Raw genomic sequence first — 27,421 nt, 5'->3', positions numbered from 1 at the left:
AACAACAAAACTTCTTCCTCTAAGAGTTACTTCTCCTTAACGTTATGAAGATTAGCTAAACACCATAACTATAAACGTGCCTATCAGTATAATGTTTATAGGTTAAGAATTCAGTCACTAATCATTTTCCAAAAAGATAATATGTTTTAGTCTTCATTTATAAAGTTCAAGATCCTATTGATAATTCCATTATCAATTATATCTTTATAAATCTTTTAATTTTTTTACTTGTGTATATTTTTTTATTGCTTGACATTATCAATTATATCTTTATAAATCTTTTAATCTTTTTACTTGTGTATATTTTTTTACCGCTTGTGGTTGGAAAAGAAAGATACAAAGTATAAACCTATACCACTACTTTATTAGATTTAAAAAACAATTAATGTATTTTTTAATTTATAGAAAACAAATCTACATAGGAAATAAGATGTTATGAAGCGTTTTTTTAATTGTTTTTTGTAGTAAGAAGTGTTATATTTAAGGTTTTTACGTTAGAAACAAATAAATTTACCGTAATGAAAACTTAAGGGAGAAAGTAGGTAAATATTCTTTTAAAATGTGATAATTAAGATACCAAAAAAAAATGGTTTGGAGATAATCTAGTAATGGAATAGTGTACAATATGTTTGTTTAGACGAGTTTTTCTTGGTCGATTTTCTTCGGTCAATCTCCTCAGGTCGATATCTTAGCCAACTTGTTCCAGTTGAGCTTTTAGACTGACCTGTTTTAGATAAGTTTCAAGAGCAACATCTCCAACACTAAGCTTGCGAAGGTCAAACCCTTTCAGGTGAGTTGGTTGATCTCCTCCAGATTGAACTTTTTAGCACTAACTCTACCAAGACCAAGCTCCTTTAGACTGAATACTAATTCATTAAATATATAAGAAAAGTGCATATTATTTAGGCTTAACATCATTGTTGGTCCCAATTTTTGTTAACTTTATTCTAAATGGTCTTTATTTTTTTTAGAATGTTCAATGTAGTCCCTTATATCTTAATTTATGTTCAATTTAGTCATTTTGACAAACGACGTTTAAATCGTTAACGGCACAGGGTCAAAGTCAGCAATCAGTAAATGATGTAACCTGTTTAATCTGATGTGGTGCCTTTTGTCATCTTCATCCTGACCACTTCATCATCTTCCATCTTCAACCTCAGGTATAACACTTGCATTTATGATTTTAATTTTTCAATAGGGGACATTTTATCAGAGAACAAGGGTAAGACTTTGTTATTTTAGAATCTAGGAACCCGGCCTCAGGGTCACTCAAAAGAGATTCTTCCGCAATCTCTTCCTTTATCCATTTACCATAAGCAAAACCCATAAGCTTCAAGCTTCTTTCCCTTCATTTCTCGCGGATGAATTGGTATTGGGCGCCATTTTTCTCTCGTGCAAAGTTCTAGCCTAGGGAGGGTTTTCTTCTGCTTTTCTTTCTTCTAATTCAAGTTCGCGTGGAGGCAAGGGAACCATTCTTCTCTTCTATGCTTCAGGCTCGCACATCAACCCTATCTGTAGAGGGTTCTCCTTCGCACAGAGGAATTTTGGTTTTTTGTTGGGGTTTTACTGATCATGTTTGCGAAATTGAAAATGGGGATTTAGGGTTTATTCGATTGGGAGAGTTTATGTTTTTAATCATTCAGCGTTTGCGATTGAGGTTGATGATTACGTTTTGGGTTGTCTCTAGGATCGAGAGTTATATTCTTTATATGTGAATTGGTTTTTTTTCTGGTTGCGCGAGTGGTGGCAAGGGAGGCGTAGATGGAGGTGGTTATGGATGTCACGGTGGCCGTCAATTCGATAAAAACCCTAATATTAAGGGGGAGTCATTAAATATCATAAAATAAGTTTCAAAAAACATAAATTCACCTCATTATGCCTTAAAGTGTCCATGTTAACCAATAAATGGCATGTCAATGACTGATTGCTCAGCTGGACATAATTAAACGTCGTTTGTCAAAAGGACTAAATTAAACATAAATTACGATATAAGAGACTATATTGAACATCTAACAAAATGAGGACCATTTTGTGTTAAGCCTATCATTTATTAAAATAATGAGAGAGTGAATGTTTATTTAAAAATATAAGAGATGTAAACGTTAGTTCATTAAAAATTGAAGTGAAATAGTCGTCTATTTTAAAAGTAAAAGAACAAGGTTTTTAACAAATTCTTGTAATTAATTTAGTTCAATGATAACTATATAAAATAATTAAAAGCTAAGTGAAAAAATAAAATTAATTAGCAAAAAAACTATCTGAAACTTAAAAAAAAATATACAATTTTTTTTCTTGTAAATCAATAATTAAAAAAATGAAACGAGTGGCTTATACGTGATATATTTAATTTGACATATGATAAATTTGGATAATGTTATATGTAGAAATGTTAAAGAATTGGTACCCGAAACAGATCCAATGCATGTTCAAACCGACTCAAGGAGGATTCTAGTTCTCATTCAATCACTTTAACCATTTCTATTATATTTTTAACTCACCTTCATCAATTTGGATTAACCTAATCAACTTGATCATATAAATTAAATTACTTTGAAGTTTAAGACCGATTAATTTAACTCAACCAATCTCCTAGAATAGTAGAAATCCTTAAAATAAATTTTACATTTCAGAATAAAAGGTTTTTTATCATTATTATAGACACGACTAGTAAATAAAGTCAAATCAGTGTATTTCACAGCTTCAATTTCTTCATAAGAAAAAATGAGCAAATAAGCATTGTTGAAAATATAGCCCTGATGTATAATATCACATTAATCACTCCCACTTTCTTGAAAAAGTAGCACTGAAACTTGTAAATTTGAATTTTTATTTTGTGAATTAGAAAACAATTGAAGTTGGAGTGTATAAAGAATGCGAGGGTCCCACGCCATGTGAGTTCTATTATTCAGTCAACTGATACGGATAAAATTTAGTTGATAAATTAGTCTCCAATTATTTAAAACATTTTAAGTAGATCTCTGGAAGGAAAAAAAATAATAATTACACTTTTATTAGCAGCTATTTTAATTGAATATAAATAATAATTTGCTGTTTTAATTTACAGAATAACAGGTAATTTAATGTGTTTTTGTTAAAAAATAAACTTTAAATTTAAGTCAACCTCGCAAAATCAATTTATAAAATAAGATTTTCAATCACTTATGTTGTTTAAATTGATTTTATTTCTAAATGATACGAGACTTCCAACAATTCTAAATAGAAATGAACTGGAAATTTGAATAAAAGTGTCACACTAAATCTTATATGATCCATATGCTATTAATGTGTAATATAATGAAAAAACGAAAAAGAAAAACAACATTAACTTGTGTAACATCAAATTGCAGAAAGGAGGGTGAAAATGTTAAAAATGAAATGAGAAATTTAGGAAATGAGAAATTTTTATTAGGTGTATGTACAAAGGAGCAAAAGTGAGTGTAGTAGTCCTTGGTAAGGTAAGGTAACCCTGAAAGAGAGCACCTTCAAATGTAAAACAAGATGAAGGTATAGAAACCAATGAATTTTTGCACTTGTAATACCTTAATTCAACCACCCTCTCTCTCTCTCTCTCATTCACAAGGTACCTCCTTTTTGCAGTGTTGCTTTCAGCACGACGTTCTTCGCCATTGCTTCTTCCCTTTCTTTTGATGAAGTTTGAATGGACTCCAACTCTTCCTGCGTTTGGAGGTCTCACAAAAGAGACCGGATGCCAGGGCCTGCTCAAGCCACATGTCAAAGGCCTCTTCATCTTCATCCATCATTTCAGCGTCTAAATCCCAAGGGAACCTACTTGAGTTGCATCGCTGGTTCTTCTCCAAACCAACCATGTTTACATGGAAACTAGGTCTATGGGTATTTGGCCTGCAAGCCATTCCCTGCAACACACACAAATCGACCAAACATCATCACCAATAACCTTTTAATCAAGTAAATTATAAAAAATAATGCTGTCTTTAATGTTATATTACGTACTCACCTGGCATATAGCCCATTCTGACACATCAAAAATTTTGCTTTCAGCACAAACAAAAGCACGTGGAATCTCCACCTATCAAGACAATATTAATTTAACAATGTAACATTAATTTAACATAATTATTTGCCATGACTAATCTACCTTTTGAGGCCTGTCAAAAACCAAAGACCCTTTATATTCAACCCATCCATCTCCATCCTTTGCTTGATGAAACTGGCAGCAGTCCTGTTTCCACAGACATAGTAAGAATTCAATAGAGAGAAATAGAAAAACATGTAATTATAATTATAAATAAGGGAAAAAATCAGACCTGACACCATCTTGCTTTGGCCTTACTCCTGTTGGTACATACCCAAATATGTGAATTCCCACACTTGGTGCACTGTATTCGTCTGGACTCTTCAGAACGATAATCAGCGTTATCCTAAGGAGCACATCACATGTATCATCAATATTTTTATAATAAAGATCATCAATCATCCAAATAGTTGAGCAAACTGGTCCACACGTAACAATATTTTGATGTCCTTTGGAAATCATGTTATGTTGTCAGATAAATCCTCTTACTGCATTATCATTTATCGTATTTAATGTCTCCATCTTTCCTATTTTTTATCACAAAATTCGTTACAGTCCTTAGTGAACTCTAACATTTGAAAAAATGACAGCAAAATTTTCAACTTTAAAAAGAATAGTGATTAACAGAAGCCACTGTCATTATGGTAGGGTCAAAATTTGAACTGTAAGAGATATGAAAAACCAAATGTTTTCAAAATCAGGTCAGTTATTGAGCTGGTGAAGAAACTGATTTAAAATTCAAACGTTAAAAATCATATTAAGTATTTTCACTGACCCACTGTGAACAAGTTTTTAAGGCCGATTCTGGGGTTTATTTAAACCAGAGAATAGACCGTATCATCAGTTCTCTGGTCAAAACAACCAGTCCTGTTATCAAAACAACGCAAACCATTAATTTCACTCTATAAGGTAGTAAATGTGAGAAGGTGGATACTCTTGTTCAACACAAAGTCTTGAGTTAAAAAATGCAAACAACATTTTATAAAATGTAGGTAGTGTACATATATATACACACACAACCTCAGAAGATATGTAATTCATTTACAAGAATATCATATCATCGTATTTACCTGATGTGAACTACTATGAGATCTCTGGCAGACACTTTTAGCCATGGTTTCTTCTTTTCTTAATTTCTCATCATAATCTCGCTTCTTCACGGAGTCAGAGAGAACCTGAAGTTTCATATAACTAGTTAATGGAGGAAACAAAGCAGGTGGTATACGCATTGTGTATCAAATAAACATTAAATGTTTATCTATCAACTATAAGAAAGCCCTGCAGCTTATACTTCAAACTTTACCTCATATGCACATTGAAGCTTCTTAAATGACTCGCTTGCCAAAGAACTGCCCATATTTTTATCAGGATGCACAAGCATAGCCTGCACATAATTAATAAAAAATGGGAATATACAATATAAAACATCAGATCAGCAAATAAGAGAGTCTTTCTAACGTTTCATTTACTAGTGACATTTTAACTAATAGTTACAAATTTTGTTTCTGATTTCAAGATTTTGAGAAGTAAATGCTGAAAACAGAACAAAATGAAGACATGGTGACATCTTTTGTAATTAATAAATGAAAACAGAAAACAAACCAAGCACTTTTTAAGTAGGCTAGTAAACGCAATATAATTTAATTCCAAAGGTGATTCCTCATACATTGTAATATTGCTTGAACACATAACAGTGGCCTAAATAAATATTTTGATAACAATTAAGAAAAAAGAAAATAGGCAAAGCAAAATTAAACTAAAAATACCTTTTTCCTGTATTCCTTTTTCAAAACTGCTGCATCAATTTTCTTGTGGCGGCTAAATCCAAGGGCATCATAATGATTCAGACTCTTCAATATCCTTTTCATTTCATCAGTTGAGCTTGTTGTTTCTTGTTCTCTCACAATTTTGTTAACAGAAAGTTCTTTCTTGTTATCAACAACTGCTGTGGAAACAGCAGGTTTACTGGATGACTTACATGAATGCAAATTCTCAGATTCTTCGGTAGGAATAGGATATTCAAACTCTTTAGAGAAGTCATCTTCCACAACTGTTTCTGATTGCTTATGCTCTTCAGAATGTGAGCTTTCACTCACATTATCAAACCATTGGAGCAGAAAATTCAAAATGTCATTGGAGAGGAATGCAAGGTTTAGAGCAAGAAAAACACCCAGCCATCCAACTCGTACTTGAACACAGTATATAGCATATATAGTTCCAACTAATACCACCAAACGTGCATGATTTAGGGAGAATAAATAACCTGCAAGTGGATAATTGAAACAAAATTTGAGGATTACAAAGGTAAAATATTCAACATTAATAGAAGTCCAGCATTGCCCTTAAAAGATTGCCAACAGAAGTGAGTTTCATGTCAATAATAGCCAACGACACAGTACAGACTCAAGCAGATGGTAAAAATAAGGCCACACCTTTTTAATAGCGGGAAATTAGTCATATGACCAAAGCAAATGGGAGAATTGATAGGGATCATAAACACAACTAAAAGATATTTCCTTAAGTATGAAGAGATTAATAACAGTGTATACATTACAAAAGAGGTGTTTTCGTCTAATTCTGGTCCTTAGTAGAATATAAAGTGTACTGCAAAAAGCAAGAAGAATACCATACCTCCTACTATGAGTAACGTTCCAGTTATCCAGAAGTTAGCATACATCCACAAAATAAGGATGGCAAAAAGGCCGACAATAAAAAGTCCAGGAGTATACCCTAAGTATTGGATAGCAACTCCAGCAACACCCTGAAGCATCAAATTGAACTTTGAGAAGCAATGTATAAATTATTTGCTACTAAATTGAAATGAGCAACCAATACAGAACAACTATAACTCCAAATTTAAGGTGGCAAACCAATGTCAAAATGCTAACAGAAGCAAGAGACTGAACAAATAAAGGTAAACAGAGATAGTAATTTTGAAATAGGATGTTAGATGGACACAATGATTGATTGTCATGCTTAGCTCCTAGTGCCAGGAAAATGTTTAACCCCCGTTCAGCCATATACTGTTTCTATTTCTGTCATTATATGCAGGTCCTACAAAAGACTCAATATTAGAAAAAACCAATGCCATCAATGCATTTCCCTACAGAAAAAATTAAAATCAATACAACCGAATAACCTGTATTAGTTGACACTAACATCTAGACAACCACCTGTAGTTCACTTTTGGAGAATATTGTTTTAATAAAAATAACACCGTTCCCTGAAGCTTGAAACCTAATTCTATCATAAAATTCTTATAGAGCATTGCAAAATTTAAAGAATGATTGTTAAAATACAATAGCGAGTTCCTTGTACCATGCTACATTATAGAATATGACCAATAAGGCAATTGTAAATAGCGAATCATACAACTAAAGGATAAGTTAACTTAAAACTGCTATCGAACAAAAGTGGGTATAACAATTACACAAAAAAACAGCTAAAGGAGAAATAAGGACAAATTACATTTACACCCCCTAAGGTTTAGCAACATTCGCTTCATATTCTAGCCTCGTTTTACCCTACACAAGCCCCCTAAGTTAATAAAACAATGCAACTCCATATATGCTTCCTGCTATTACAGAATCTCCCTTAACTTCTTATGCGGTTAGACAAATGAAGGAAGATCAAAGTTCTGCTAAAAATGAAAGGGGTATCCAGTGTAATGTCGTTAAACCTCAAGAGATGCTAGTGTAATTTGTCCCCAAGAATATATACCTAGACAACAGACTTTGACACGCAGATCAGAAACCCATAACCAAAAGAATGAAGATTTAGACGAGTTGAAACAAAGACATACCATACTAACAAGCACGTATACCAAGCAATACATCGAAGTCAGACTAAGAAAGCAGCTCCACATTATAAGCAGAAGCATAACTGGACCAAACTTAATGAACGACTGAAAGCCCCTCAGAGCAGAGTCCTTCCAGAAAATCAATGACAACCTAAGTAAGCTCCCAAATCGGGAGCAACCCCGGCACACCATAGGCCAATGCCGTTCAAAGAACATAGCAATCCTGTCCCGGCAACAAGTCACCACGGTTCGAGCACGCCAGCCGGCGACCTTGTGCGACCGAAACCATTGCCAACACTGCTTGAACAACCCTATATCCTCCATCACCAAGGCCTCTCAAATTCCCCAGAATCTTGGTGAAACCTTACTCCTACGACTACAACAGGCACCTCATCTCATCATTCCAAACAGAATAGCAAATTGCTGACACTAATGATTCCCGTCACCATCGATCCAATGCCTCATATATCCAAACCCTTTTTAACCCAGATCATCAATGCCATCCATAAACAAACAACCACCTTGATCTACAAAATTCAAATAAATTAATTAAATAAGGCCTGCTACTCCAACTCCCTACATAAATCCACCAAATTCACGGGTTTCACAAGATCAATGGCTCCTCGTCCAAAAAGATAAAGAAGAACAAACACAAACCCCCCACCCCCCTATCGATAAGATCAAAAGAGAACATTGTGTGAGTCCATGAGGGCACTAAATACAATCGCGTTCAAAAGGGGGTAAATTGCTTCCGAAATAAGCTTCCCAAAAGCAAGCACTGTTCACGGAAGCCCCACACAAACATAAAAACACACAAAGTAATACAGTCGAATAAGAAGATATAAACTCTCTCTTTTTCACAAACACAATGCGACCCCTTTCCCTTTCCCTTTTCCACGCCCTACTTGAACTCCAGCGCTAACAACCTCGACCCTTTTCCGGGTTCAAGACCTAGCACTGCAGAATGGGGCGAAAACCGCTGAAAGGAAAGAACTTGAAAGTGACCCAGAAGCCGTGGGAGCCCTAAGAGAAAAGGGTATGAGCCACTGAAGGAGAAGATCGAAATTGAGACTCTGGAAGACCGACAGAGAATGAGGAAAAGGTGAAGAAAGAAAGGGTTATTGGATTTTTTGCAGAAGGAGAAGATAAACTTGGCCGTTCTTTCTCTTTTCGATTTTGTTTTAATTTATTCCTCTCAGGGATTGCTTGTGAAAAAGAGAGAGTAAGTTTAAAAGTTTCAAAAAGTCTTGTAAAGGGTGAAGAGACGAGTGAGAGAGTTTTTTGTTGCAGAAGAGGAGAGAGGGAGAGAGAATTTGACATTTTTTTAAATTATTAATATTATTTACTTTTATTTTTGTTCAGAAATATTAATTGGGTTGCTTTGTGGATTAGGGTTTGAGAGGTGTGTAATAATGGTGGAGTGGGGTCCACTCTGCATTGAATGTTGTAATTCCTAATGTTGCTTCTTATTAAGTATATTTATTTCATTCTTAGAACCTTTTCCATTCAACTAATACCGGACAAGATTCTCTTAATCCATTCAGAAAAATAATTTATTCTTTTTGTACATTCATTAGTTTTTTGCTACAGAACATTAATTGATTTAGTTAAAGGAACATTAAACTTCTCAATCATTTGTATACAAGTTTTTATATTGAAACTTATTTCTCTTGATTTTTATTTTATTAGTTAATATATTTCTAATTAAAAGTGTTTTTTTTATAACAGCAGTTGCAGATAGTGTTAGCATTCTAACAATCGCTGCTACTCCATGTTGTCCCTCCTCTGGGGTTCACTGCTTCTTACATTTTCAACCAATTTGGCTATGCGAAAAAATATTTCATTTTTCAAAAATTGTTTTGTTTGAATGAAATAATGAACTTTTGCTATGAAAAAATAATTTGTCTACCCTCTACATAAGAAGTACATAGCAGTGAATGTAAACATGTATGAATTAAAAAGGAATTAAGGTGAAAAGGAAAAGGTGTATGAAGTATAATTATTTTGTCAATGTAATTTCCCCTTTAAAAAAGCATTACCCTAACTTAATTATTTTGTAAATAACTTTACTTTGAGATTGGTTTAATGCTGGTCAAACCTCAAAGCCGCAAAGAATAATTCCATTCCTAAAGCCGTGATTTAAAAAAAAAAGTTTTAATATATATCAATTATTTTCCAAAGTTTGGATGGGATTCTTTTTTCATTTGTAAAATTTAGTTGATATGATCATTTTAATTTTTTTTAATATAAAAAATATTGAATTTTATCAGGTTTTTTTCTTTACATTTTCAACGGTTTTAATTCCTAAAAAATACAGCTCCACGGTTTAAGGTCGTTATAGTTTTTCAATAATAGCACGATTTCTAAAGGATTTTAATAAAATCGTTGTTATTTTGGAACGTTTTGATAAAATTGCTAGTATGCACAAGGATTTTGTAAAATCTACCGAAACCCACAGGTTATTAAGGGTTTTGCAAAAGGATAATGATACTTTCATAATATTTTAATATCATCCACGTGTCATTCTGTGATTGGTTCAAAATTATTCTAGAATCAATAATAATAATCATAAACATCAAGATGAACCAATCACATTATATATAGATGGTGTTAAAATGTTGTAAAAAAATATTGTCAAAGTATCATTATCCTTTGTAAAAACTGCATATACTAATCAGATATAAGTATTTATTTGTACATAGAAATAATCTAAGATTTAAAAATTACTAAAGTAATGATTCTTAAGATCGTATTCATTTTCGATCACTTTATTTTGTATATATTTTGTATAATAAAAAAACATAATAAATAAAAGAATCATATTAAATGAAATAGAAAAAATGGCCCGATGTTTTTTTATCAACGAAAAATTTTCCGTAAAAGAGCATATTTCTTTGGGAACACTTATTTTTTTTCTATTTCAGTATAGTGGGTCTCTTTCTTTCATTTCAAAAAATTGATCTAATTTCTATTTGGAAATGAAAGAAAAGTGTGGGGATAATTCTAAAAACACAAAGTAAATTTTTTTATATATTATTTATAATTTATTTGATTATGATAAAAATATTTAATATATAAAATATAATCGAATAATTTGAAACTAAAATTGAATATTATAACATAAACAATAAATATGATTTAATACAATAAATTGTTCATCATAAAATAATAATATTATTTAATAATAAACATTAAAAAAATCATTGTATATTGATAAAAAAAAAACTATGTATACCCGAAAAACACCAACAGAAAATATGTTACTAGAGAAATAAATTATGTGGTGGAATATAAATTAAAGTTAACTTACTAGGTAATATGAAAGTGTAAAACTGAAATTCAAATTGTAATTCACTATGTTAACTTCGTTATTGTGAGTCCTAATCTGTATCCAAAAGTAAGATGCAGAGACAATATAAAATAACTTCAAATATTATGATATATATATATATATATATATATATATATATATAATATTCATTTGAGAATTATAAACTACACAGACAAAACAATTTAATCACGTCCCTCATAAAATAACATGAATAGTTTTATCTGAGTATGAGAACTATCTATCTTAGCATAAAGGAACTGAAACAATAATATTGAGAAAGTACATTTGTTGAATAAGTGATTGAAAAATAAAATAACAAATAATCAAATAGGATAAGATCATAAATTCACTTTCCCTTCTTTTTTGTTTACCAATTTAAGCTTACTGATTTTTCAATTTATTTACGAGAATTGGTGAAAGAAAAAATAATGAATCATAAAATAATGTGATGATTAGAATCAAACCAATATCTACTATGCTTAGACTGCTATTAGACTATATGCAAGCAAAAACAAAGAAGTTGAAACTATTTTTGACAGATCAAAAACAACATAATTTGGTGCTATGAAGCTAGCAGAAACTTAAACAGAATGCTATAGTGCTAGTGGCAATCTGTCATCGAAGCTCTTTCACATTTTCATAGCCTCTTTTTGATGGACAGACCTTACACCACATCACACTTCAACATTAAGCCACAAATTGACAATATAATAGTTTAAAACAAATGAGCAATGCACCAGATTAACACGAGCACATGATTATGACATGACCAAAAATAACTCAAACAAAAGGAAATCAGCGATTAAAATGATAAAAAAACTTGCACAAACACAATAGACACTCGATCAAACACTAGAAATCCTATATTTGATAGATTAGAAGCAATGAAACAGTAACATCAAACTCATAACAGCAAGACAAGACAGAATACAACACGGAAGCACGAATAGAATGACTTATCTCAAGCAGTTGGTGCTCAACCTGAGCTCTGAATTTGGTAGACATACTTTCAAACCTAATACATTTCTTGCACCTCAGATGATTGTTATCACATGTTTCTTATGGGAGAGAATACAACTTGACATTATACTAAATGTTAAATGTTCTAAACAACGGCAAAGATTGTTATCACAAAATCTTGTTAGATATCTAATCTCATCATTACTTTTATTAGAAAATAATTATTTTAATTATAATTTATTAAATAATGTATTGACTTTTGAGGGTGATGTGATGTATTGAAAACAGTAAAAACTATATATAAATTAATTTTTCTTGTGTTAAATATATGCATAATGTATTATATTTATAACAGAAGAAGAAATATGTGTTAAATTCAAAATATAAATAAGAAATAATAACAAATTAATTAAAGATAAAATATAAAGATAAGATAAAGATAATATATCTAACACTCTTAAAATTGGTGTATAGAAATCACATGTACAAAACTTGTTACTAATATATTCAATAAAGACTTAATAAAAATGTCTACTTCTGTATTCGAATGACACCAAATTGTTAATGATTTGCAAATATGACATAGAAGTCAAAACATCAACCTTAAAGACTCCCATTAAGTAAATAATCTAGGAGGTTGCTCTATATAAATCTTTTAATGCATTATTGACATTCAGTTAATAAAGAAACCATTGTTGAAAAACCACTATGACAATAAATAAACTAACAAAAGTCATCATTGTAACTAGAGAAAATACATATATGAACAGGTCAAACATAATGGTGACAAAAGGGAGGTCAAAGATAGCAGCGAAAGAAGCGATGGATGAACAGGAGAGAGAAACCCTAAAAATCCAAGATTCTCCAATCAAGGCTCCTGAAAAAGAAAAAAAGAGTGACATCGACCCTTTGAATATATGCCTAAGAGGAGACAAAATGTGTGACCATGAACAATAGACCTGAAAGAGGAAAAAAATTAACATTGGCGCTCTGAATTGTTGCTTGAAAGAAGATGAGAGGTGCCACCACGCACAATAGAAAAGGGAGAAGATCCAACACTTTGAAAGGCATTGAAAGCGTGTAGGAGCTTCGATGAAGGCATGGTTAAAGGCATAGTAGTTGCGTAGCTAAGACAATAAAAAATTGTGTGGTTGCCGATGGAAACTAGAACTTCAGCGACAACGATAATATACAATGTTGTTGGGGGCAAGAACGACAGATGCAGTGATAAAGGCGACAAAATCTTTTACAAACTAGGCTCTAGATACAATGTTTAATATAGTAAAATTATATATAGGATTAATCTCTCTTGTGTTGATATATACATATGATGCTTTATTAATAATAGAAAAAATATGGACTAAACCCAAAATACAAATAAAAAATAATAACAAAGTAACTAAAGATAACAAATAAAGATAAGATAAAATAACACATTTAACATGATGAATATGAACCAAATGATCTAACTCATTCACATAAAAGATTAATTAAAATTTGAGTTTGACAATGATGTATGTAATCTCACATGAACCAACGTAGTTCAAAATGCAATGGCCATTATCATCTCTAAAAACATCACACAATATTATAGTAAAATGTTTATTAAAAATGTGAATTTTAATAAAAATTTCAGTACAACATTTATGTAAAAGTAAATTTGGCCTTGATGGAAGATTGCCTCGAGGAGAAGACTGATTGGCACGACACGAGCTAGATTGAGTTTCATCGAAGCTTCCTCAACAAAGAACGCACCAGAATGAACAAGAACTCGAAGGAGATTGGAAGAAAACCCTAGGTGTGAAGGGAGAATACGAATCCGAAAGTGAACACTCCAAAACTGAGAATGGACTCACGAAAACCCTAGGATATAGGTTTTGTTTGGTGGATGTTGAATGTTTGGAGGTGGAAGAGGATTTAAACGGTTATTAAACCCTAGATGATGAATAACAACCTAGGTGAACCGATTAAATGGTTGAAAAGTGAGATTGACCGGTGGAAAGGCTATTTAATCAATGGAAAGAGGTTTAATCGGTAGAAAATAGTGATCAATCGGTGAGAAAGGAGGAAAACCTAATGGAATAGGTTGTATGGTTCGGTAAGGTAGGAAATGGTGAAGAAGATGATTGAACGTTGATAAAAATGGAAGATGTGGATCTTAGTTGTGATAGCTAAACCTGAAAAGTAAAATTGCGAACGAAGAACTCTCGAGAGAGAGTGAAATGTAGTTGTGGTTGATGTGAGAGAGAACGCAAAGATGTGTTTCTCGTATGAAGGCACATCATTGACAGTGAGGAAGTGTGCTTGAAAGGTGGCTAGAGGAGGATCTTTATGATTCTTTAGCCTCGACTTTCAAGGAGGAATTGATTCTAGGTTTCAAAAATTTAATTCTCATTAATCTCAAAAGTGTCTAATACAATGGTAAGGCTGGGTAATTATAGTAATCCATGCTTCGTGCAAGCTAAAATGACATACAAAAACGTAAAAAAATACAAATAGAGGACATTGAGGAAGGTTCATCGAACAGTATTCCATCATGTCTTAAAGAGGGATAAAAAAATTGAGACTGAATTGAATAAACTTAACAAAAAATTGGGATTAAATTGAATATAAGGCACTGATACATGATATTAATACTAACTTGACACTTGTGACTAACATTGACTTAACACGTGATAATGACATAACACTGACAGTGTCATGTGACATAATGTTGACTTGACATATAGACAATTTATTTTAAAATTAAAAAACCACTGATGTAGACACATGAAACACATAGTTCACCTTTCATTAGTTATTTAAGTGCCTTTTAAAAAAACATAATTGACGAAAATTAAGACTTTTTTAATAAAAAAAATAATCACATAGAACAAAAAACTAATTTAGTGTTAAAAAGAATAAAAAATAAGACTAAATTAAATAAATTTAACACAAAATTATAAATAAATTGAAAAAAATTATCAAAAATACAGGACTTAATTAAATATAAAACATTAACATATGATACTAGTATTGACTTACCACATATGACTGACATTAACTTAACACGTAATACTAACATTAATACTAATAATATCATATCATATGACATAAATATAGACTTAACATGAACAATTTATTTTAAAATAAAAATACCACTGACAGATACATGTGAAACATATTATTCTCTTTTCATTAATTATTTAAATATTTTTAGAAAAACATAATTATTAAAAATTAAGACTTTATTGAATAAAAAAAGTAATTACATTGAAAAAAAACTAATGTAGTATTTAAGCCAATAATTTATCATATCTTTAGTTTATTTTATTAGAGTTATTAGCTAATCAATTAAAAATTTAAAATATATTTATATAATTAAATATAATTATATATATATATATATAAAACAAAATTTAAAGATACAATATTAAAAAATATTTTAAAAAGACTAGTGGACCGACTCTGTCAACTAATCCCTTAATAGGATGCAAAATTTTCAACTTTATTTTAATTGGCAAGTCCACTATATTGTAATTGATATTTTCATATTTAGTAGTTTTTTTTGTATTTCCAAATTTTCATCTTACACCTCCAAAATTTTAACAATACCCAAATTTTAATAATGCTTTTTAGATAATGATACTATAATAATTTTTACATTCATTTAACATAAAATATAAAAATAAAATGATTATAAAAGTGTAAATTTTTATATCTAAAAAAATAACGAATATAAAAAGTTTAAGTCGGTGAAATATTCATTGTTTATACTTTTTAATTCATAATTATGGACTTTTAAACGTAGATTAAAAAATTTAATTAACCGCATCGAAAGCCTGTTAAGGTTTTTTTTAATGCATAATGTCTAAAGTTGAATGGATCTTACTTTTGAAGGGCTGACACGACACACCATCAACATTAAAGACACTGACTGTAACCACTTCATCCCAGAAATAGGTGAAGGAATTTATTCTCCCAGTCTCTGTCAGTATCCTCAACTTCAAACTTAACATTCTTACCATGCTGGTTAGGTTATTTATTTCCTATCGTTATTATCACTTTAAACTTTTACCAATGTTATTCAATGATGAAATTTAAAGAGTATTTAATTTCAAATGAAAAACAAAAGGGTGTTTTACCAATTAAATGCTTTATGTTTTTCCAAAATATGTTTAAAATGTTTTAGATTAAAACTCAATTATTAAAAAATAATTGATGACTAAAGTATGTTGATTTAACTTACTGAATTGTAATAAAGGAAAAAAAAAATACTTATCCTCACATAATAATTTTTATTCATTTCAAAATTTACATGAAAAAAATATGTTAAAGTGTTTAATTTCTAGTACTTAGTTATTATAATCTATAATAAAATATTGATTTTAACTATGTTTTTAATTTCAATTGTTATATTTTTTTTTCAAATTAAAAAATACATCTTAAAATATCTTTTAACAAATTTAAAATAAATAAAAGTTATATTTGCTAAGTCTCTATCCAACAAAGGGAAAAGAAATAGAAAAAGGAAAGAAGAAAAAATGTGAAAAATAAAATAAAAATAAAGATTGTTTAGTTAAAGAAATACAAAATTGAAAAAAAAATGATATTATAATGTTGTAACTGTTGCAATATAAAAAATCAAATATTGAAAAAAAGAATAACTTCATCTATCATTAATTTAGTGGAATCGGTTACGACGTAGGGTACAAAGCTTGATAGAACCGATTTCAAACTTTTGAAATCGATTACAGTTTTGGTAAAATCAGTTACACATCTTTCGTCTTCAACCTCATTGTTTTTCTTTACTATCATGGAAGCTAAATTAACATTTTGGTATCATTTTTAGGGAGTTCCAGAAAACGCTCAAGTGCTCCTAAGCTTAATTAATAACTGGAAAGGTATTTCTTTGCAATGTCTGGAATCAATTACACCGGTATGAAATCGGTTCCTTCTTTTCAAATTCTCTCCTAGTATGCATGCACATCAACCAAAAGCTCAAGTTAAAAATGCAAGATGCGAAAATTACTCATTCGTGCAAATCATTCCTTTCACTTGCTTTTCAAAATTCAAAACGAACACAAATTTACCCGTCTGCGATAAGATTTTCGTGAATAATAATTTCTCCATAAGCGAACACAGGGTTAACCTTATAATAGAGGGAGTGTGTCACCCTTGTCAGAAAAAAATGACACATTTCAAAAAAGTGTTCACAAATGGGGTATTATGTCTGATCACCAACTATTCTAACCTTACAAGCTAGTTGATAGGAATTATCCATTCAACATTCTGAATTGCAGACAAGAGTTCTATATATTCTACACAGCATAATTCTATTTTTGAATTTCATTAACTACTCCAGAACATTGGAAGTTTACCACACTCAAGATAGGGACTTCTCCAGCTGTAATTACAAGAACATGAGACATTATTGCTCCAACCATATAGTACAAATGACAGCCATAGGAAATGTACTAGCAATTTCTTGCTAGTGAGTGAGTGATTTTTTCTTCTTTTCACCATTCTTACTTTCCAAACAAACCCTAAATCTCAACTCCATGTTCAAGACAAACTAAAAAAACTGTGCCTATGATATGTGATGGTTTACAAGGGTAGCTTTAAGAAAGACATAATGAGACAAGAAACAGGATACATATAAAACCAAAAAATCTTCAAATTTATCATTGAACACAAGCTCTCATCATATTTACAGAACAGCACATAGCAACTCCCTAGTCATGTAGGATTACATCCAAGACAAAAAATCACTCAAAAAAGTATGAAAAAACTTGCAAAATTTACATCAGATACAAGTCTAAGGAAATTACTAAAGGAGAAATCAACATGTGTTGATGTTCACATGCTTTCATCATATACAGCAGCAAAAGTTGTAGTTGTGACAGAAGACATAGTAGTGTCATGGTTGTCTGAAGAAGAGTATGTGTCGTAGGTAGATGAATTCTTCACATAACTACTACTTTCTTCGTTCCTTCTTACTTTGAGGTCCATGAAATCAGAAATTAAGGCAGGTTTTGTTATCTTACTGTCATCAACATCTATTTTTCCAGTGAGCATCTTCACCACAGAAGACATTGATGGCCGAAGCTTTGGCGATTCCTGAGTGCAAAGAAGACCAATCTTCATAAACTTACAAGCCTGCTCGGCATCGAATTCCCCGTCCAGTGATGTATCTACCAGTCCCACCAATTCCTTTCTCTCATAAAGTTCCCAAGTCTGTAAGATCAGTAGCTAAAATAAGAGAAAATCCAGAAACTATGATCACACTTATGCAATGAAATGCCAATGCCTATGTGACATTGGAAGAATGAAACATGCATACCCTCTCTAGAAGAAATTGTTCTTCTATTGGTAATCGTGTGTTCGTGTTACATCTTCCACTGACTATCTCCACAAGGAGGACACCAAAGCTATAAACATCTGCTTTCCTTGTTAGCTTCCCCCCTATTGCATACTCGGGTGCCAAATAACCTCTGATATAAATCATGCATCAGCAAATTTCTCACATAAAATAATTGTTCACAATTTTTACATGATTATATGTAAACAGCCAAAGAGAAGCATTCTTCTATCTTAACAAACATACCCCAAGAATTGTTAACTTCCCTGTATAAATCAAAGTTCTTGAATTTCAAATTGAGGGAGAGGGATTAACAAGTATCCAAATTTGGAATTGGGAAGGCTGATTTGCAGTTTCAAAGGGAAACACAACAGCATAAAGATCTTCCAATTTTTTCGGTGATTGTAATTTATAATACTTACATTGTTCCTGCTACTCGGGTGCTAACATGAGTCATGTTTGCTGGAATAAGCTTTGCAAGACCAAAATCTGAAATTTTGGGTGTAAGATCTTTATCAAGGAGGATGTTGCTTGCTTTTATATCCCTGTGAACAATATGCGGCCTTACTTCTTCATGAAGATAGGCCAGTCCACGAGCAATACCAATACTTATTTTGCATCTTGTTCGCCAATCAAAGTGCATTTTATTGTGATTTCCACCTATAAATAAAGAGAGAAAAAAATTGATTGGAGAAGTTTTAGAGCAAGGTTGAGAGAGTCTAAGGCTAGTTTTAATAAAACTGTCATAGATGTATAATATGAAACATTCATGTGTTTTCACTTAACAATTTAAGCTTTTAATATAGTCTATGCATTATGCACATTTCCAGCCCAAAAAGCTCTTGTGTGAGATGAGCATGTTAGAGATATAATACACAAATTCCTGTCTTCACCTAATATCTTAAGGTTATAAGAGATAGTTGGTTAGTGACAAAAACAAATCCATGTTCAAATCTTTCTAATCAAACACGTTTCATACTAGTATTTGAGTTATCTATATTGTTTGACACGTTCCCGTTTCAGTGTTAACTTGGAAACACATTTGACGTAATTAGAGTAAAATGATTATATTCATTCATTTTTAAAGTTTGGAAACCAAATCGTATCAAAGTTTTAGACAGAAATGAATCCCAATTTCCGTCAAAGTTTGGATACTAAAAACATATTTAACCATAAGTGAAAAAGAGAAAGTTACCCAAGCAAAAAACAAAAATAGAAAAGAAAATAATATACCTAGAAGAGTTTGTGACAGGCTATTATTCTCAAGGTAATTGTAGACTAATATTCTGCTATTTTTGTCAACACTGCAACCATATAACTTGACCAAATTTTCATGCTCTATCTCTGAGATTACATTAATCTCTGTCAAGAACTCCTTCACTCCTTGTCTTGATTCTGCTGCAAGAACTTTTATTGCAGCAACTTTTCCATCTTTAAGTCGTCCCTGATCATCCACCATAATAAGTTAAGTTTCATTATCAATGTTGTCCTCCACAAGAAGAAGGAAAAGACAATGATGAGAAAAATAGCTGAGATGACACATGCAGCATGGTCTAGTTTACCTTGTAGACAGAACCAAAACCACCCTCTCCAATTTTATTGGCTTGACTGAAGTCATCAGTGGCATTTCTTAATTGTTTGTAGGAGTAGAGTTTAACATTATGAATGCCTGAAATATTTATAACAAATCAGCTAATATCTAAGATTCAATTCAGAACCTGATATTGAATTAAAACCTAATATTGTAAGTAGACTTTTATGAAACTATTATATAACAGATAACAGATAACATATATCCCAATTCAAGAACACAATCATATCACTGGAAAAAAACAAATTTAAGAAACAATACGATGCCTTCTTTGTATATCCTACTTTAATTGGTATAACATGTAATCAAGTTACCTTCATCAATTTCTGGGTCTTTTCTTGCTGAAGAAGATGACTTACTGGAAAATAAAGGAAAACAAGTCATAGCTAAATGAAGTATAAGGAGCTTCAAATGTCAAATAGTATCACTTGCTTCCAATAGTCACCTGGTTGAACCATCAAAATGTGTTAATGTTTTGAAGAGTAATAAAGTGGGAAGAAAGTACATACAATTAATTGAACATGATGAAAGATAATCCAAAGTAATTTCATTATTTCCATAAGATGTCTGAGATAAGAAAACTAATCACTGATACCAAAACTCAAGTTTTGCCACAAATGTTCTCAAAGCCACACCATAAGACTTAAACAAATGCACAAAAATAAAACAACTGACAGAATTGATCAAAAGCACAAATTCTCTTTATCAGTACTGAAATCATGCCCTTTCTTCTCAATCCTTTGACAAGTTTCACATTTTTATCCATATCAATTTACATGCATCTCAATCCCTGAATTCAGAAGTTTTACAAATATTGTTGCTTAACACATGACAATGCAATACTTCAACCGAAAACCAAGCTTTTCACAGTATTTCCCAACTTCTCTTGATCTAACCTCTAATTACCATGCATTGCATCCCAAGCTACATTACTTAGGAATCAAATTTTAAGGATCTTCACACTAATTCAATTTCTGCTCAGATCAAAGAAATCACTAATGAAAAACTGAGCTAAGTTCAATAGTCACAGAGACAGTATGAAGAAACCAAACTCAACCAAAAAAAACAAGAACTTTCCAAAAGAAAAAGAAATTGTTCAGAACTACCATCCCCCTCCCACAAACCAAAAGGATAAAAAGCTTGAACTTTCCCAGAGACAAAGGAGAAAAAAGAAAATACTACAAATCCATGATAAAAGGGCACTCAAAAACAAGCCAGAAAAAAAAATGAATGGAACAAACCTCAGAAGGTGGGTAAAACGAGTAAAGAAGAAAAAAACAAAGATGAGTCTATAAAAGTTGTGCAGAATACTCCGTTGAGAAAGCGTGAAGATGGGGTTGTGTTGTGTGGTTGTGTTGGTTTTATCAGAGGAATGTCCACGTCATGAGCATGATCATGATGCAATCATAAACCAACGCGTACTCGGTTTGAATCTTCTCTCTTTCCTTTTCGGACAAGAGTCAAGACCAAGACCGAGGCTGCTTCAACCAACCGGTGTTTTATAGTACACCAACCAACACATATGTTCATTCTCCTTTCACATTCTCAAATTGCTCCTTTTCACACTATCTATTACGCAGAAGCTGTGAATAATTTTTCTTTCTTTCTGGAAATAAATTTAGTATCTTTATGTTTGACCTGTACGAAAGTTCGTACTTTGTGGGTTCTGTGTTTTATGTTATTTGCACCCTTTTTTTAATTCTTCAGAAAGTTCAAACATAGATGAAAAACATGTGATTAAATGGATATTATATAAAATAACTTATGCGAAGGTTTACATAATTTAGGGTATGGCGGTTGTTGGAGACAACGAATGAAAAAGATAAAAAAAACATCTAATGCTATATTTTAATCCTTAATTTTCAGTTATATTGATCTTTGAACTTATGTTTTAATAATAAAATGATATTACAAAGCTTATTATTTAATCGCAAGACTTTTTATAATAAAAAGCTAACATATACATTAGGTTGTTTCAATAACTAATTTAGCATTGTCTCATATATTTAATTACGAAATGGCTCATTTATCCAATGTTTTAGTAACAACTGCATCAAGTTGTGTTCCATCTAATATGGACAAAAAAGAATGAAAAAAAGAAAAGAACCCAAAGGGGACCAAAGTTTACTTTCCCATGTGTATTCAGAATTCCTTCAAATTTTATTTTAGTTTTTCTGTTGTAACCTGCTTGTGATAATTTCTGATTTTTTTTTTCTGAATTTCGTTTTTTGGAATTTATAAAAAATAATATTCACGTATCATCCTTAATTAAAGAAAGGCATTCATGTCATTTTCAAGTATGTCTTGCGTAGAAAAATAAAACATTATAATGCATTTTTATAATATTGATAGACAAAACAAGAACATTTTGTTTTTTTACGTGTATATATATATATATATATATATATATATATATATATATATATATATATATATATATATTCAACCCAATGTATCATGAAGATGATTTTTACGAATTTTTTAAATTTTTTATGTGTTTAGTAAATTTTTTTTTGTCCTTTCTTCGTTGCTCGTCATTTATAGACATATATTTGTAAAAGATATTTTAAGATCCAAGTTATTAAAGTGTATGAAGTGTTTTTTTATTTTATTTACTTCGATAGATATTATTTATAGGAATTATAAATTTGTGTTAATCATGTTTCATCATAAGTTAATTTTCATCAAACCTAATTATTATTTAAGGGTGATCCGTTTAGTGAATTTTCTTTTGTCCTCTCTTCGATGCTCGTGATTTATAGACGGATGGTGGTGTATTTGTAAAATATACTCTAACGTCCAAGTTAGTAAAGTGTATGAAGATCTTTTTATTTTATTTACTTTGATAGATATTATTTATAGGATAATTATAAGTTTGTGCTAACCATGTTTTATCATAAGTTAATTTTCATCAAACCTAATTATTATTTAAGGATGACCAATTCATTTTGAAAGATATAACAACTTGACTTCTTAGATGATCGTCTTGATATTTATGATTGTATAAATCATCTGATCTAAGATTAATCGAGCGGTCACATAGTACACAATCAAACAACAACCAATTGATAATATTTTCTTATATTCATATATGAAATATTCACTAATAAAATGTATGATTTGCACGTATATATATCATATTTTTTTCTCTCTCCATCTTCTTTTGATCCATGCACCAAAATATACGATGTCTTTGACTTGAGAGAGTTAAGTGTTGACCTGTTTTGCACTTTTAATAGTTATGAGAACATTTTAGTTTTAAAATGACAACAGTTAACACAAATGAGAAGATACACGAGCATTTTGACCTGTGGCAACATATGGCTGCAATGGATTCTCATCTATCTATGAAGTATTACTGATTATTTTTTTAAGAAAATAGAAAAAGCAATGTGATTTTATCAACAGTTTAGTAGAAAAGAAAATAACAAAAATACGTATAAAATATTTGTTTCTATTTATACCGTATAAATAATTTTCTTTTAATTCAATTTTTCTTGAATTTTGAAGATAGTAAAACATATTAATACACTCTCACTTTTTCTCGAATTTGGTTAGTTCCCGCAGTTTTTAAGAAACTCCTTAAAATTAGAACAGTTTAGTATAAACCTGTTGGTAATTATTTGATGCTATTTTTTATAAAGGTTTTTGCAAGGAAAACATATTTTTTAGGAGTTAAAACCGTTGATAATGTTAAAAATAATTCTGAAAAAAAAAAATTGTAGTGTCTCTTTATCTAAAGATAAAAGTGTAAGTTAGAATTTCATGTGAATTATAAATAAATAAAAATGTTAATATATAAAGAACAAAATTAATAAATTTATTATTTTAATATTTTTAAATTGAAAATGACATTATTACTTTTTATATAAACTCAATGTTTATAGATAACCAAATATATATCTTACGAACACAAACACTCTGATTCTTCAAGTTTAGAGATATTTGTACTAAGTAGAGAGTTGTGTCTCTAGAAAATGTTTCGACATTCAAGTCAGTCAAATACCTTCTAAAAAATGATAATATTAAAAAAAATATAAAATAATATCATCTAATATAATAATGTTAAATATAGTGAAAATTATATATGGATTAATCTTCCTTGTGTTAAACACACATAGGATTTTCTATTTATAATTGAAAAAATATGGGCTAAGCCCAAAATACAAATAATAAATAATAACAAACTAATTGAAAGATAAAAGATATAATATTTCTAACACTCCCCCTCAAGCTGGAGCATACAAATTGTATGAACCAAGCTTGAAGTAACTGAACTTGGTTTTGAACTAGATGATTTGTCTTCAAGAGTGTGAGGCAAACAGAGATGAGTTATCACATGTCAATGAACAAACAACAGCTTGTGAAACTTCAACTTCAAAAGTGGATGAAAGAGAACAGTGGAGAAGGAGGCAATAAACACTTCAACTTCAAAAGTGGATTAAGGAGAGCAGCGGAGAAGGAGACAATAAACACTTCAACTTCAAAAGTAGATTAAGGAGAGCAGTGGAGAAGGAGGCAATAAACACTTCAACTTCAAAAGTTGATTAAGGAGAGCAGCGGAGAAGGAGGCAATAAACACTTCGAGATGGCCCAGATCTGCTGTTCACCCGTCAAAACTGTGATGGTGGCCGACGGCGTATGGTCGGTAGCAGTGATCGATTGAGCGGCGACTGGTTCAGAGGAGGCAGTGGTTCCCAGGAGACTTCTCTCTTTGATTATGGATGCTGAGATTTAAGAAGAAGAGAAAATGAATCTTATGACATTTTTAGGGGCTGCCGGCGATCATGACGGCCGGCCACCAGCAGACAGCAAAGACCACTGAAAGAGATCAGAAAACCTGCTCTAATACCATGTTAAATATAGTAAAAATTATATATGGGATTAATCTCCTTTGTGTTAAACACACATAGGATTTTCTATTTATAATCGAAAAAATATGGGCTAAGTCCAAAATACAAATAATAAATAATAACAAACTAACTGAAAGATAAAAGATATAGTATTTCTAACAAATAATTTATTGTATATAATAATTAACAAAAAAAAATAATAATGACATAATACTTCATGTAATAAATATTTTGTAAATATATATTATTACGAAATATAATTATGTAATCAAATCGAGGTTTGGCCATATAGTGTTAATATATTAATATTTACATCAATAAATATATATCAAAATGTTTTTCAAATTATTTTAGACTAATAAAATTAAATAAACCTTGTTGAACTGCTTGGTTGAGCATAATTATTGAACTGTTCTATTTAAAATATGATAAAAAAGAATGACTTATAAACTAAAATTTATAAAATCTAAATTAATAAAAAAAAGTTCTAAAAGATCAAAATAAACTGCATGTTTTTTTCCCCCTAAAACTAGGTTCATGTTTAAATTCTAAAAGTATATTTTACTCTTGATAAACAAATCATTGTTGGCATTGTTACATTGTTGAATTCAACTTCAAAATCTACGTTACATTCACTCACTTTCAAAATATAATATGGTGGTCGATCAACCATTACTCTCTTTTTTAATTATAAAAGCATATGGTTTTATTTCACTTTCGTACAACAACAAAATTCTTCGTAGGTATCCTGTAGGTTTGAAAATAGCTTTGGTACTAAACCTTTCAAGTGGAAAAACAAAGAAACGTAGAAGCAGCATCTTTTACAATTTTGACCCAATACGAAAAATTTTATGTACACATTTTAATACATTTTTTTTATGTTTTGACTTTCTAAACTTGAAAAGACAGTTTTCATTTTTATAATCCAGAATTTTTATATTAAATATTTAACTTCTCAAATTTAATATCATATCAAAATATTTTAATGAAGTTATCTTAAATCCAAACAATCTTGAACTTATTACCTAATTATGATTGGAGATGTGCTAACTTTGGAAATAACATGATTATTTTTATGTGCAAGAAATTGTTTCCATATATAAGAATCTATATCTTACAGAAACACTTTATGATGAAAAAAAGAAGAAGAAGTAAAGAGAGTTACTTTCTGTTTTTTTTTTATCTTTAAGATAAAATAAAATAAAAGAGAGAGCCGATTAAATAGAAAATGGGAGAAATACAAATATTATTAATTTATATAAATGTTTGTATAATATCATGTAAGTAAAATTTAATAAAATCAAATAAAAAAAGTAACGAGAAGCCAAAATCTTAAATCTGAACCACAAATGATAAAATTATATTTCATCGAGTTGTATGAAAACAAATTATATTCTTAGTAATGAATTGTTTTTCTTTTCTCACAAGGATAAATTGTTATATGGATAATAAAAAAAAATAGTTAATAATAATAATAAAAAAGAGAGTTCGTAAATGTGTTCAAGGTTCACGTGCTGCCGTAGAAATTGTTGAAAAATACTTTTGTTGACAACATCAACACGTTGTCGTTTTGCGGAATTTCGCGCTTCACGCTTCTTGTCGTCCACCTTTCATGGCGGAGAAGACTTTCACATTTTCAACTTTAGTTATTATGTTTGGATTTCGTTTTATTTATCTAAAAGATTGAATAGTTTTATTATTTTTTATTAAAACAATTTGTTTGTTTTTAAATTATTTTTTGTTTTTGTTTAATTATCCTAACATTTAATTTAATTTTATTGTCAATGAAATCAAATAGCATAACAATTATTTATGTCCTTTTATGTTTAATTAGTAGAGTTTTTCTTCTCATTGAATTTATATAGTATTGTTTGATTAGTCATAGACCAGATAGTCAATTATTAATAAGATACTCAAACAAATTACCACCAAAATCAAATGATCGCGAAGTTTGGTTAATCAGTCAATTATTAAGGTAATTGATTCTAATGTTAAACAACTTAAGCTAAAGTGTGATTATAAAAAATGAGGTTGTTGATTAAAAGTTCACTCAAAAGTCTATAAATATAGGTTAGAGGTATGGAGGTAAGTTTGCATTTACTACACCGTTAATATTTGTAGTGTCAAACGTTGAGCTGAATTTGACATCGGCCTTTTGTATGTACCTCCAAACAGTTTGGACGAATGACTACAAGATACTTGAAGTAGAAGACAACTTTTGGACCCCTTGGACGACTTTTTAGATGTTGGATGTTGACCTCAACCATACACCAGAAACATTTCTTACGCCCATCATGGGGTCGAGTATTCAACAACCAATAGAAACTCAATGGTGACTACAAAGAACATGACAAACAATGTCATGACGAAGGAGTATAAGAATCATCCTAGTAAGTAGCAACATATGAGAACCATGTAGCAGGAGATGAAGTAGATGCAGTGGAGGTATGAAAAGGAATTAACTACCCTCAAGGCCGAAAACATAGTTATGCA

General features: G+C 30.6%; 2 protein-coding genes across 4 annotated transcripts; both read right to left on the bottom strand.

Annotated features, from left to right (window-relative positions):
- Positions 1-3,383: 3,383 nt before the first annotated feature.
- LOC108334200 (uncharacterized) lies at positions 3,384-9,146 on the bottom strand. The gene is made up of 9 exons (XM_017569904.2): positions 7,857-9,146; positions 6,686-6,815; positions 5,821-6,317; positions 5,358-5,438; positions 5,125-5,229; positions 4,287-4,400; positions 4,118-4,201; positions 3,977-4,048; positions 3,384-3,875 (listed from the first exon to the last, which is right to left on the bottom strand). The coding sequence occupies exons 1-9, from the start codon at positions 8,175-8,177 to the stop codon at positions 3,606-3,608; spliced, it is 1,674 nt and encodes a 557-aa protein (XP_017425393.1). The 5' UTR covers positions 8,178-9,146; the 3' UTR covers positions 3,384-3,605.
- An 8,636-nt stretch (positions 9,147-17,782) lies between these two features.
- LOC108332479 (cold-responsive protein kinase 1) lies at positions 17,783-21,608 on the bottom strand. Of its 3 annotated transcripts, none has more exons than XM_017567765.2 (7): positions 21,317-21,608; positions 20,390-20,520; positions 20,047-20,153; positions 19,718-19,928; positions 18,907-19,144; positions 18,467-18,617; positions 17,783-18,360 (listed from the first exon to the last, which is right to left on the bottom strand). In XM_017567765.2, exons 2-7 carry the CDS (start codon positions 20,457-20,459, stop codon positions 17,983-17,985), a joined length of 1,155 nt encoding a protein of 384 aa, XP_017423254.1. In that variant the 5' UTR covers positions 20,460-20,520; positions 21,317-21,608; the 3' UTR covers positions 17,783-17,982. The 3 variants fall into 3 exon arrangements, with proteins under 3 accessions (XP_017423254.1, XP_052726261.1, XP_052726260.1); XM_052870301.1 differs by lacking the exon at positions 21,317-21,608 and adding an exon at positions 21,182-21,275; XM_052870300.1 differs by having other exon boundaries at positions 20,390-21,608.
- Positions 21,609-27,421: the final 5,813 nt, after the last annotated feature.

Source organism: Vigna angularis, chromosome 11 (genome assembly GCF_016808095.1).
Source record: "Vigna angularis cultivar LongXiaoDou No.4 chromosome 11, ASM1680809v1, whole genome shotgun sequence".
Taxonomy (NCBI): domain Eukaryota; kingdom Viridiplantae; phylum Streptophyta; class Magnoliopsida; order Fabales; family Fabaceae; genus Vigna; species Vigna angularis.
Note: the sequence above shows the minus strand (reverse complement) of the source record. Positions and strands in the feature narration are given on the sequence as shown.